Source organism: Dermacentor variabilis, chromosome 9 (genome assembly GCF_050947875.1).
Source record: "Dermacentor variabilis isolate Ectoservices chromosome 9, ASM5094787v1, whole genome shotgun sequence".
NCBI lineage: Eukaryota > Metazoa > Arthropoda > Arachnida > Ixodida > Ixodidae > Dermacentor > Dermacentor variabilis.
Genome location: NC_134576.1, coordinates 22,110,799 through 22,125,071, shown reverse-complemented (window position 1 = coordinate 22,125,071; position 14,273 = coordinate 22,110,799). Strand labels below are relative to the sequence as shown.

Genomic DNA, 14,273 nt, shown 5'->3' with positions numbered 1-14,273 from the left:
GTCTAGAGCAAGTATCACAAATGATTGTTCTGGATGCCATGTCCTCTCATATTTAACGCTGTTAGTTTTTCGTAATTTTCTCAAAAAACAAATTTTGGGCTCCATATAATATTCAGGCATTGATATCTCAACACCAAGAACAGAAAATGCTTTTTTTTTTTTTTGCAGAATGGAACCTAATGTATACTCTATGCAGTATAGCAACCAAATTTTCTTGTTTTGACTTTGGAAATTAATTATTTTGCAACAACTTCTGCCACATGGTTTCCATATTTTGTAGGCTTGTATTCAATGGGCTGTAAAATATCTATTCAGGGCCAGATAAAAAATGTGCTTGCTATCTTTCATTATTTAGTCTTTATGCTATCTAAACATGCCTCACAAATAATTTCTGACTGTGCCATTTACTTTCCATTGTGTCCTTAAACAATGGAAGGGAAATGTTAATTATCCTAGAACAAAACTCATTACATATTTGAAATCAGCACAAAAATCTTAATAAGGCTGGAAAGTGTTATTAACATTGATAAAAAGGAGGATGAACATTATTTCAACAGCAGTGTCCCTCCCCAACCAGCCAAACGCAGAAGTACTATTGCTGTAACCAAGTGTAAAACATAAACATTTGAAAAGACAATGTGTTCACAATTATGCTCCTGTCGAACATTTGCACCAGCAGTGAAGTAGAATACACTTGGTTATTGTTATGTTACTCATGCAGGCATTACGGAATCGGGGTGTAGACTAGCCATATGTAAAAATACTGAAAGATATCTATAGTGGCTCCACAGCCACCGTAGTCCTCCATAAAGAAAGCAACAAAATCCCAATAAAGAAGGGCATCAGGTTGGGAGATACGATCTTTCCAATGCTATTCACAACATGTTTACAAGAGGTATTCAGGATCGGGAAGAATTGGGGATAAAAGTTAATGGAGAATACCTTAGTAACTTGAGATTCGCTGATGATATTGCCTTGCTTAGTAACTCAGGGGACCAACAGCAATGCATGCTCACTGACCTGGACAGGCAAAGCAGAAGGGTGGGTCTAAAAATTAATCTGCGGAAAACTAAAGTAATGTTTAACAGTCTCAGAAGAGAGCAGCAGTTTATGATAGGTAGTGAGGCACTGGAAGTGGTAAGGGAATAACATCTACTTAAGGCAGGTAGTGATGGCGGATCCGGATCATGAGACGGAAATAATCAGAAGAATAAGAATGGGCTGGGGTGCGTTTGGCAGGCATTCTCAGATCATGAACAGCAGGTTGCCATTATCCCTCAATAGAAAAGTGTATAATAGCTGTGTCTTACCCGTACTCACCTACGGGGCAGAAACCTGGAGGCTTACGAAAAGGGTTCTACTCAAATTGAGGACGACGCATTGAGCTATGGAAAGAAGAATGCTAGGTGTACCGTTAAGGGATAAGAAAAGAGCAGATTGGTTGAGGGAACAAACGCGAGTTAACGACATCTTAGTTGAAATCAAGAAAAAGAAATGGGCATGAGCAGGACAGGTAATGAGGAGGGAAGATAACCAATGGTCATTAAGGGTTACGGACTGGATTCCAAGGGAAGGGAAGCGTAGCAGGGGGCGGCAGAAAGTTAGGTGCGCGAATGAGATTAAGAAGTTTGCAGCGACGACATGGCCACAATTAGTATATGACCGGGGTTGACCTCAGAAGAGCATTCGAGGATCTTTTCAGTACATGTTGAGGACATATTAAAGACCTAGGCATTCGGTGCGACCAGTAAAAATCCTTGATTTTATTATCTAAAGTAAGCGGTTTTCTATCCACTAAGTTAGAAATTAATGCTTAAAACTATAGCATGCACTTTCTGCTTGACAGAGCATACTTTTGAGCCCTGTTGATGAGGGCCACATGAAGCGAAAAGGTAAACCCATAGTGACTCACACAAAACCATTTCATTAATTTTATTTAGTAATAGTGCATGTTGCACTGACCAAAACGGTTGAAAGACGCAGGACAAAGCCAGGGGAAATCTCCGTTTGAAATGTCCTTATCCAAAAACACTGAAGCGCTAGAGCCCATAGGAGTCACTAAAAGAAATAATAAACAGCACATTGTCAAAAAAAACTTACATCCAAATACAGAGAAATGACAAACGAAAGAGTTTGTCATATACATGGAAGCACTGAAGCACAAAATTAATGCAAGAAGCACCAAAGAAATTGACTACTGATTAATGAATGTTGCTCTTTATGGCAAAATCAATCCAATCAGTGTTTTTTTTTCATAACTAATACTTTTCACCTTCTTAGCCGCGTCATCATTTTGAAAAATACTGTCACGTGGTGGTGACGTTGAAGAACACAGTAGTAATACTGTGAAAGACAAAACTAACTTTTATTGGGCGAACTTGTGCCCACAAAACAGGCTACACTTATAGCACAATGATAGCGGCGAACACAGTCGGCGATCGTCGAAAATCTGATCAGCGCGTCAAGCGCGTCGGCTTTTATAGAGCAGTCGTCGAATGTTCCAGACTAATCGTTCGGACCCGCGTGCCTTCCACAAAGTTCTACACCATTCGCGTCACGCGATGAAATCAGATAATACAAGGTTCGGCGACAACAGACAGCGGATAGAAGCATCGATAACTTTCCAGAAACTTCGGATACATGCAGGCGCGTCTCGCGCTGTGCAATAACATTTGTTGGGCGGCAAAACGTGGTCGCCCGATAAAGATAAGTAGACATGTCAATACCCCCCTCTTAAAAAGCATCGACCCGATGCTACATACAAACGAAAGAAAAACACTCATAGCAAAGAAAACAAAGAAATAAGGAATTTCGTCAGCGTCCTTAAAACGCCTTAAGGCGCACCACGTGGACCACTTCAGATCATGCGCGGCGCCGCTGTGAATGCGAAATGCCGTCTGGCACGACCTCATAGTCCAGAGCACCAATACGTCGGATGACCTCGTAGGGTCCGAAATAGTGTCGGAGTAGTTTCTCACTGAGTCCTCGTCGGCGTATCGGGGTCTATACCCAAACACGGTCGCCGGGCTGGTACTCGACGAAGCGTCGTCGGAGGTTGTAGTGTCGGCTGTCGGTCCTCTGCTGGTTCTTGGTTCGCAGGCGGGCGAGCTGTCGGGCTTCTTCGGCGCGCTGGAGATAGGTAGCGACGTCAAGGTTCTCCTCGTCAGTGACGTGCGGCAGCATGGCGTTGACCGTCGTCGTCGCGTTCCTGCCATTAACCAGCTTAAACGGCATGATCTGTGTTGTTTCTTGCACCGCCGTGTTGTAAGCGAAGGTTACATACGGCAGGACCGCATCCCACGTCTTGTGCTCGACGTCGACGTACATTGCTAGCATGTCGGCGAGGGTCTTGTTCAGGCGCTACGTGAGACCATTCGTCTGCGGATGGTAGGCAGTTGTCCTCCTGTGACTTGTCTGGCTGTACTGCAGAATGGTTTGGGTGAGCTCTGCTGTAAAAGCCGTTCCTCTGTCGGTGATGAGGACTTCTGGGGCACCATGTCGCAGCAGGATGTTCTCGACGAAAAATTTCGGCACTTCGGCTGCGCTGCCTTTTGTTAGAGCTTTAGTTTCAGCAAAGCGGGTGAGATAGTCCGTCGCCACGACGATCCACTTATTCCCGGATGTTGACATCGGAAACGACCCCAACAAATCCATCCCAATCTGCTGGAATGGTCCGCGAGGAGGTTCGATGGGCTGTAGTAATCCTGCTGGCCTTGTCGGTGGTGTCTTGCGTCGTTGACAGTCTCGGCATGTCTTGACGTAACGGGCGACGTCGGCGGTCGGACGCGGCCAGTTATACCTTTCCTGTATTCTCAACAGCGTCCGGGAGAATCCGAGGTGCCCAGCAGTTGGATCGTCGTGTAGGGCGTGCAGTATTTCTGGACGCAGCGCTGACGGTACAACAAGAAGGTAGCTGGCGCAGACTGGTGAGAAGTTCTTCTTCACGAGCAGGTTGTTTTGTAGCGTGAACGAAGACAACCCGTGCTTCAATGCCCTAGGGACAACGTTGGTGTTCCCTTCCAAATACTCGACGAGGCCTTTTAGCTCCGGGTCTGCTCGTTGCTGTTTAGTGAAGTCTTCCGCGCTTATTATCCCAAGGAAGGCGTCGTCATCCTCGTCATCTTGCGGCGGGGGATCGATGGGGGCGCGTGATAAGCAGTTGGCGTCGGAGTGTTTTCTTCCGGGCTTGTATATTACGGTGACGTCATATTCTTGCAGTCTGAGGCTCCACCGTGCCAGCCGTCCTGAAGGGTTCTTTAAGTTAGCTAGCCAACACAACGCGTGATGGTCACTGACGACTTTGAATGGCCTGTCATATAGGTAAGGGAGGAATTTTGCTGTAGCCCAAATGATGGTGAGGCATTCCTTTTCAGTCGTAGAATAATTGCTTTCCGATTTTGACAGCGACCGGCTAGCATACGATATCACCCGTTCAAGTCCTTCTTTCCTCTGGACTAGGACGGCACCGAGGCCTAGGCTACTGGCGTCAGTGTGGATTTCGGTATTGGCGTCCTCGTCGAAGTGTGCAAGTACCGGCGGCAACTGCATGCGTCGTTTGAGTTCTTGAAATGCCTTGGCCTGCGATGTTTCCCACTTGAACTCGACATCACATTTGGTTAGATGTGTTAGCGGCTCCGCGATGCATGAAAAGTCCTTGACAAAGCGCCTATAATAGGCACACATGTCAAGGAATCTGCGCACTGCCTTCTTGTCGGTTGGCTGCGGGAATTTTGCAATGGCAGCTGTCTTCTGTGGGTCGGGGTGTACTCCTGATTTGCTGATGACGTGGCCTAGGATCAAAAGCTCATCGTAAGCGAAGCGGCACTTTTCCGGCTTCAGAGTGAGCCCTGATGACTTAATGGCCTCTAACACTGTCGCAAGCCGCCTAAGGTGATCGTTGAAATTTCCGGTGAAGACAACGACGTCATCCAAGTAAACAAGGCACGTCTGCCACTTCAGTCCGGCTAACACCGTGTCCATGACGCGCTGAAACGTTCCAGGCGCCGAGCACAGTTCGAATGGCATGACCTTGAACTCATAGAGGCCGTCTGGCGTGATGAAGGCAGTCTTTTCGCGATCTCTCTCGTCGACTTCTATTTGCCAGTAGCCAGACTTGAGGTCCATCGACGAGAAGTATTTAGCATTGCAGAGACGATCCAATGCGTCATCTATCCGTGGAAGGGGGTACACATCCTTCTTCGTGATCTTGTTCAGTCGACGATAATCGACGCAGAAGCGTAGGTTTCCGTCCTTTTTCTTCACCAAGACAACAGGAGATGCCCACGGGCTTTTCGACGGCTGGATGATGTCGTCGCGCAGCATTTCGTCGACTTGTTGCCTAATAGCTTCACGTTCTCGCGTCGAAACTCGGTAAGGACTCTGGCGGAGTGGTCGAGCGCTCTCTTCGGTTATTATGCGATGCTTTGCAACAGGTGTTTGTCAAATCCTCAATGACGTCGAAAAGCAGTCTTTGTATAGTCGGAGAAGACTTCTGATCTGTTGCTGCTTAGTCATAGGAAGACTTGGATTCTCGTCGAAGTCTGGTTCGGGGACTACGCTCATTGGGGTAGATTCGGCGAAATCCGAGAGGACAAAGGCATTGCTGGTTTCCGCACTTTCTTCAATATATGCGATTGTCGTGCCCTTGTTGATGTGCTTGAACTCTTGGCTGAAGTTGGTTAGCATAACTTCCACTTGCCCTCCGTGGAGTCGAGCGATCCCTCTTGCGACGCAAATTTCACGGTCAAGCAGTAGATGTTGGTCGCCCTCGATGACGCCTTCTACGTAAGCGGGTGTTTCGGTGCCGACGGAAATAATAATGCTGGAATGCGGTGAGATGCTCACTTGATCTTCGAGCACACTCAAGGCGTGGTGACTACGAGGGCTCTCCGGCGGTATTGCTTGATCTTCCGACAGCGTTATTGACTTCGACTTCAGGTTGATGATTGCGCCGTGTTGGTTCAGGAAGTCCATGCCGAGAATGACGTCTCGTGAACACTGTTGCAGGATAACGAAGGTGGCAGGGTAAGTTCGGTCATGAATGGTAATTCTTGCCGTGCAGATTCCAGTCGGCGTTATGAGGTGTCCTCCAGCGGTTCGAATTTGAGGGTCTTCCCATGCGGTCTTAACTTTCTTCAACTGGGCGGCGATGTGTCCACTCATGATGGAGTAATCAGCCCCTGTGTCCACTAAGGCGGTGACTGCGTGACTGTCGAGAAGCACGTCGAGGTTGGTGGTTCTTTGCCTTGCGTTACAGTTAGGTCTTGGCGTCGGATCACGGCTGTGTCACGTTGACCTGTGGCTGGTATCATCAGATCGGCTTTCGTCGTCATATTCTTTGCTTTCACGCTTCGGCGGCATGGCGGCGCGTCGTTATGTTGTCGAGGTAGTTGCTTCGGCGTCTTCGTCGGCGACGGAGGATCTTCATCAGTTCGACGAACAGCAACCTCACCTCCATCGGTTGCTGCTTTTAGTTTTCCGGATATGGGCTCGCTGACTGGCCCCGGGCTGGGCCAGTGTATGGACGGCGCTGCGGCGACAGGTAGCGGCCTGGTGATGACGAACGCGACGGTCGTCGAGAGCTCCACTGAGTAGCCGCGAGGTAGTCAGCGATATCGCGAGGGCGTTCACCTTGCTGCGGGCGCGGAGCGTTGACGGCGAAACCTCGCAGTCCCATCTCTTGGTATGGACATCGTCGGTAGACGTGACCCGCTTCCCCGCATTGGTAGCAGAGCGGGCGGTGGTCAGGAGCGTACCAAACGTCGGTTTTCCTCGGGTAGCTGCGCTGGGCGACGGGTGGGCGTGCTGACGGCGGCGGCGGCAGCGGTGGTCGACGGAATTGCGGCGTTACAGGGCCCTGGCGCGGTCGCGGCGGAAGGCCTTGACGGCGTACGACGGTGGCCTAGGTCATCGCTTCGGGCAGGGGTTGCGGTAATTGAGGTTGCACCTACGGAACTCCAAGCGACCGCTGAACCTCATCTTTGACGATGTCAGCGATCGAGGCCACTTGAGGCTGCGTCGACGGGAAGATCTTCTGAAGCTCCTCTCGTACGACTGCCCTGATAGCCTCACGCAGGTCGTCAGAGGCCAGTGATTGAACTCCGGCATAGTTTGTAGAGTTGGTGCGGCGGTCGAATTGCCGGTTTCGCATCTCGAGTGTCTTCTCGATGCTAGTGGCCTCGCGAAGAAACTCGTCGACGGTCTTCGGTGGGTTTCGTACCATACCGGCGAAAAGTTCCTCCTTTACACCACGCATTAGTAGCCGGACTTTCTTTTCCTCGGACATTTTCGGGTCGGCGTGGCAGAATAGGCGGCTCATTTCTTCTGTAAAAATTGTGGTGGTCTCGTTAGGCAGCTGCACTCAGGTTTCTAGTAGTGCTTGGGCTCGTTCTCGGCGTACGACGCTTGTTAATGTCTGCAGGAAGCCGCTTCCGAAAAGGTCCCAGGTCGTTAAGGTGGCTTCTCTGTTCTCGAACCACGTCCTGGCAGCGTCTTCCAATGCGAAGAAGACATGTCGCAGTTTGTTGTCGCTGTTCCAGCTGTTAAATGCAGCGAGCCTCTCGTACGTCTCGAGCCAGGTTTCCGGGTCCTCGAATGTTGAACCGCGGAAAGTGAGGGGTTCCCTGGGCTGCTGCAGCACGTCGGGGGATGCTGGGGCTGCCATTGGGGTGGACTTGGTGGCAATCTTCCTGCTCGTCTCAGGTAGAAGTCCGTGCTCTGGGGGCAGTCCTTGCAGTCGGCGGCTAGCACGCTGGTCTTGGGCGACCTTGGTTTTGTCCTCGGGCTTCGGGCTTGGATCGCGGCTTTGAGGGGGCGTTCGGTACATGAACGCACAAGCACCTCCACCAGATGTCACGTGGTGGTGACATTGAAGAACACAGTAGTAATACTGTGAAAGACAAAACTAACTTTTATTGGGCGAACCTGTGCCTACAAAACAGGCTACACTTATAGCACAACGATAGTGGCGAACACGGTCGGCGATCATCGAAAATCTGATCAGCGGGTCAAGCGCGTCGGCTTTTATAGAGCAGTCGTGGAATGTTCCAGACTAATCGTTCGGACCCGCGTGCCTTCCACAAAGTTCTACACCATACGCGTCATGCGATGAAATCAGATAATACAAGGTTCGGCGACAACAGACAGCGGATAGAAGCATCGATAACTTTCCAGAAACTTCGGATACATGCAGGCGCGTCCTGGGCTGTGCGATAACATTTGTTGGGCGGCGAAACGTGGTCGCCCGATAAAGATAAGTAGACGTGTCAATATTAAGTATAACTGCATCTAGCTTAGAGGCCAAAAAGTGCGATATTTGCTACCACCTAGTGTTAATACGTCGGATTGCTTGGACGTTCATAACAATGCTCTTGTTTGTAAAAACAGCACAGAGAGGTTGAGAGTGACATTACAGCGGCATTGAACCATGAATAAGCGATGGTTAGAAATGCTGAAATCATCACGTTGAAACTGTACACTTTCGTGACCCGGCATAAAGTGCCACAAAGCTGTGGAGAGCAGCTTTGGGGATTTTATTCTACCGGCGAGGTGACACCGTGGGTTTAAGCACCCGTTCCCTCCCACACAAAGAGCTCCATGGCAAAGTGATGCGAAGTCATCCGATTCACTATGTAATTGATGAAGGTTGTGCCTATGCTGTTTGCTAATTAGAAACATGTACTCATGCATCTATTTTTGTCCTGTACAAATCTCTGTTCCACTATCTGCCAACCTGAAAAAGATGAAATGGACTTACCCGCTGTCCGCTGCCATGTTTTTCTTCAATGCTGCACTTGGCTTGGACTGGCTTGGCTTGACTTTTCAAATCGAAAGTGCCAATGTGCCAGCCACGATTGTGCCAGAAAAAAAAGAAAATGGGCTGGCTTGGTCGCTGACATCATGGGGGTTCACTCTTTCATTACCAATCACAAATGCTATCACCCGCAGGTGCTCAAAATGATACAAGTTACAAAAAATGGTTCAATCAAAAACAGCAGTGAGGTATCAAGAGCAGTTGATCAACGTTTAACTCAATGAAAAAAAATCAAAGTCAAGCTCTATGGTGTAGTAATGACGTCACATGAAGTATAGCACCTAATTTTTCATTCATCAGCCGAAACAGTCCTAAAAATTTTAATTTCAGGGTTTCTTCTAACATAAAACTAAATGTCCTCAAAATGTCCTGTGTGGACATCCTTAATAAGTCCTGCAAAAGATATTTTCAGGATGAACCCGTGAATGTCATCTCGAGGATGTTGTAAAAAGTGTGAGAACATTAGTACCATTTGAGAACATCGAGTGTTGTCTGGGCTGTAGATGTTGGTGCCGATTGCATAATGACAGCCCGATGAGCGGCAGCTGCTCCTTTTGCACGTTGCCTTGTAGAGGGCACGATGTCGTAACTTGACATGTCACCGATTGCTAGATTTGCAGCCCACAATGTCACAAGGGCGATTTTTGGTGCTTGAAAAAAGAAAGCTCGAGACCAACACTGACTGCGCAGCCCACATCAACACGGAGAATGTTGTATCTATCACAAACAGGTGACACTTTCCGTGTGCCAGAAGTACTTGAATGTAGTGATAAATTGTTATTATGTATTCCTTTTCTTTTACTTCCCTTTTTTTTATAGAAACAACTTTCAACTATTATGAACAACATTTTTTCACCTTAAAGTTGAAAAATTATCAATGATGCTGGTTAGCCAGTAGGATAGCTAGTGCAACTGATGTCAATTGGGTTAACCAAGTCAAATAGGAGGGGAGGCTGAAAACTTCGGCGAGCAGTGCTGGTACGATCAGCAGCAATGCACATTTATAAAACTAATTAATAAATTGCATGCTTTGTATGAAGCGCTTGCATGAAGTATCGGTGAATGCACTAAGTTCATTGTTAATAGCTTTAAAATTACCAGATAAATAATCACGAATTGTTTTAACTTGACTTGTAACTTATGTCCTCAATAGTGCAATGTCAAAGGAGAGGGTAGACTAGGTAGAGGGTACTTGCGGCAGATTTCGTTGTTCTTGTAAGTTGTGTAATTACCTGAGAAAAAAAGAAGGGGGAGGGGGAACACATCATTAGCTAATGTGGAGAAGGGATTCATAACAGGTGATTCAGGATTCCATTTAATATTAGGAATGTTAACATCGCCTAGCGAAAACTCTACTCAACTTGGCAGTCAAATTTGCACGTGCTCATGCAGGCAGAGTCCTAATTCTTGAATGGCATGCCTCAAGGTGTCCGAAATTTAGACTTTACTTAGACCTTAAATTTATAGACCGGTGATAATGCGTAGAAATTGTCCGAATAATCGAGCTTGTCAGAATTGTTGCTGTCTGGATTATTGGTTGGCGCCAGTTGCTGAGCAGAGGCTTTAGCTTGACGAGGATAAGCAGACTATTGAAAGGCACCTTGTGTCTAAAGTAATGCTGGAGCATTACCAAGGGGTTCATCAAGGCTGGCCTGGCTCAGAAGAGCATTGATGACATTGAGTCTGGCAAGGTGTTTGTGACTGGTGCTAGCTACTCTAGCTTTCTGAAAACATGACTAAGCTGGCAGCTGTCAATAAAAAATTCATAAGATGTCAAATGCAACATTTGAGGAGCTTCACTCAATTTAGATTTAGATAACCATTGGACCATTAGGGTGACAGAATGAATACCAAGAGAAGGGAAGCGCAGTAGAGGACGGCAGAAGACTAGGTGGTGCAACAAAATTAGGAAATTTGCAGCTGCTAGTTGGAATCGGTTGGTGCAGGACAGAGGTAATTGGAGATCGCAGGGAGAGGCCTTCATCCTGCAGTGGGCATAAAATAGGCTGATGTTGATGATGATGATGCAATTTGAAATTAACTAATTACAGTGCACTTCATGAACAGGTTTGTTGTCTTGATTTAAATGAAAGCCATAGTCAAATTTAGGTTTCCCCTTTATTTTTACTTAGAGGCAGAGCACCATTGTTTTACAGCAAGAAAATACTTTCTGGAATAACGCTTGTCAATTTTAAGTGTTTGAAATAGCCTAAGGCCTACAGCAGTTCGCATTGATTTGCTGCCAAGTGCTCTGAAATCTGTATTTGGGTGCTCCAAACTGCTCCAAAATTAACATTTTGCTGCTCCAAAAGTTACTCCAAATCTCAGTTGGTTAGTGGTACCACTGTACGTGTGTTTACACTCTAAATTCACCTCATTTTATTAGTTTTATTGAATTATAATGCTGCTGTCGTGTTCGATATCACAGTGTAATCATGAGTGAATCTTAGTCTGTTTTTCACTTATCTTGACGATGCGGTGCGACCCTTGCTCATTGCGTCATATTTGGTCTGCTATGCTCCCATAGAACCAGTTGAAGGTTGTAGCTGTTCCTTGAAACAAATAAGCATCAGTATTGTGACACCGTTTCCCTATGTGCGAAAGCATGTGACATGCACCTAATGGGTGCAAACTGAATGTTTTTTGCAGCTACCTTTATGCTCAAGGCAAGCAAGTGTGGAAAAAGTGGAAGAAGCGTTACTTTGTTCTTGTCCAAGTGAGTCTGTTTATCACTCCTTTTGTCGGATTGTTCACTCCCCTCGGGCTCTTGGGTGACTGAGAGGGTGAGCGATGATTGGCTGTGGTAACTCAAGGCCCACAGAGGGGGGTGGGCACAAAACATTTGTCAAGGCAAAGAGCATACCAAGCGAAAGAATGGTGTACTTGAACAAAGTTGCATCCTCTGTGGCCGCAAATAGGAGTAAAGATGATTCCGCTTTCTGCTTTTCTTGTGCAAGAAAATATGTAAAAACAGATTTGCAGGCCTGAAAAAAATCACCACTTTAACACAAAATGAAAAGTAGGCATGTTGTGAGATAAACTACTGGGGGTAATGTGGCTATAGAAAGAAAAAAATAAAACAGCGTATGAAAAAGTGAATGCTGGGAAATCCTTATTCTTATTACCAGGAAGCCAAGAGTCAATTTCATCCATGTGAATTTTTCAGTGAAAACATATGTATCAAGCATAAAATTAACTGATAGGTTCTGCATGGATTCTGAGAGATCACGTGGTTTGAGCTGAATTCCATATAGCTGAAGCATGTTCAAGGTTTGAGTGGAATATTTTATATAGCTATATAATTTAAGAAGTACGTTTGTTTGATGAAAATGTTGCCTCAGGTGTAACCTAGAGCACGACTAGCATTGTTAGTAATCTAAGTTACGTAAGGCTGCCATGTCAAATTGTCAAATATGTATACATTAAGATATTTATAACTAATGACATGCTCTATTTTGGTTTCATTTTATGTGTACGTAAGATTGTTGTGCTTTTAAGCCTGTTTGTACATTTACAGTCAGTTGTTAGCTACATACTACACCAGTTAGACATACAGTCTTGGACCGACTATTCCGACTTGACTAGGAAAACTGAAATGCCCAAATAATCGGAAGTATTGAATACCGGATTCACCAGGAAATAAGTGGCTGAAAGGCTGAAAGTGCAAGACTGCTTGGAACACATGCCGGACTCGACTGGGATGGATTGCAGCTTTGCACAACACGTTCATCACCTTGGAGGATTCCGCACAACTGATCAGCCCAAATAAGTTAAATAAAAAGCGGTGCTGTATTCTTGGATTGCCACTTTCAGGCGTATATACTTTCAATTTCACATGACTAGTGCAAATGCGTTGACATCTATGAGTGACGGCATCCTTGACACAGTGCCAAGCACGCTATCTTTGAAATGACTTGTGCATCAATATCTATGAGTTATGTACTTGCATAATAAGCGCACCCCCAACTTTGCTCCTGAAAATTAGTATTTGTTTTCCCCCTCATAATAATTACACCCCCAACTTTGATCTTGCGCAGTCCCACAATAAAATGGCTGTGATGTAGTTTTTCAAAAGTTGGGGGTGGGCGTGGAAGACTAAACTCATTTATTGTTCTGACACATGTATTTATAGAAAGCATACTTAATATTAAGGCCTGTCACTGTGTTGGCACAGCCCAAGTAGGGTCTCATCAGTATCATCATTTATTCTCCCTTAAAGGCCCCTTGCAGGATATTACAAAAGGGGGGAGCGTGTAAACCAGTAAACACAACAGTCATGAAAATAACAGCAAAATATTTAATAAAATAACATGTCAGGGACACAAATGGGATGGTCACTGAAGGCACCAAGAACATAAGCTATGGCAGAGCTGTGAGTAAAGTAATTATTTCTGGAAATGGGCTGTCAGTAACTGCTTAAATTTTTGTGGATCGCACTCAAGAACTTTGATTCTGGTAGCTTATTTCACAGCTCCATGCTGATCGGTTTGGAAGCGTGAATTGCTGTGCCATTTGGTTCATGTTTAATGCAAAATAAAAAAAAAAGACAGCGAAAACCAACACGCAGGACCAGAAGGAGGCACATGCATGCACGCACAAGCATACACAAACACACACACAGTCGCTGCACTTACAACTGATTTATTGAAGCATCCACGTACCTTCAAACACCCCTTTTTCTGTGCAAGTGCACATGCAAAAGCGGTCGCTTATACAAACCCGTGCATTCTTTTTGGTAAGTAATACCATCTTTCAAAACAATGTGGCCAAGGACTAGCTCATCATCATCATCACCACCATCATCATCAGCCTATTTTATGTCTACTGAAGAATGAAGGCCTCTCCCTGCGATCTCCAATGACCCCTGTCCTGCGCCAACCGATTCCAACTAGCACCTGCAAATTTCCTAATTTTGTCGCACCAGCTAATTTTCTGCCGTCCTCTACTGCGCTTCCCTTCTCTTGGTACCCATTCTGTCGCTCTATTGGTCCAACAGTTATCTAATCTGCGCATTACATGACCTGTCCAGCGCCATTTCTTTCTCTTAATGTCAATTGGAATATCGCCTATACCTGTTTGCACTCAGATCCAAACCACTCCCTTTCTGTCTCTTAAAGTTATGCCTAGCATTCTTCGTTTCATCGTTCTTGGCGGGGTCCTTAACTTGTTCTCAAGCTTCTTTGTCAGTCTCCAAGTCTCTGACCCATATGTCAGCACCGGCAAATGCACTGTTTGTATACCGTCCTTTTTAGTGATAACGGTAAGCTTCCAGTCAGGAGCTGGCAATGTCTGCCATATGCGATCACAACGCATTTTCATTCTTCTGTGAATTTCCTTCTCATGGTCATATCATAAGAAGCCAACGAAATGCGAAGCTTGTGGGTTCAGTTCCCACCTGCGGCAAGTTGTTTTTTCATCCACTTTAATTTCCATTAACTTATCGTTTCTTGATTTCGTTTAT

At 46.0% G+C, this 14,273-nt stretch overlaps 1 protein-coding gene across 10 annotated transcripts in view; it reads left to right on the top strand.

The window, feature by feature from the left end:
• The window catches only part of Cadps (calcium-dependent secretion activator 1), a 618,572-nt gene that overhangs the window by 135,505 nt on the left and 468,794 nt on the right, over positions 1–14,273 (top strand). For all 10 annotated transcript variants that reach the window (XM_075704042.1, XM_075704047.1, XM_075704043.1 and 7 more), the window contains one exon: positions 11,462–11,528. In XM_075704042.1, coding sequence (XP_075560157.1) covers positions 11,462–11,528 — 67 coding nt within the window. The remainder of the gene's footprint in view (positions 1–11,461; positions 11,529–14,273) is intronic.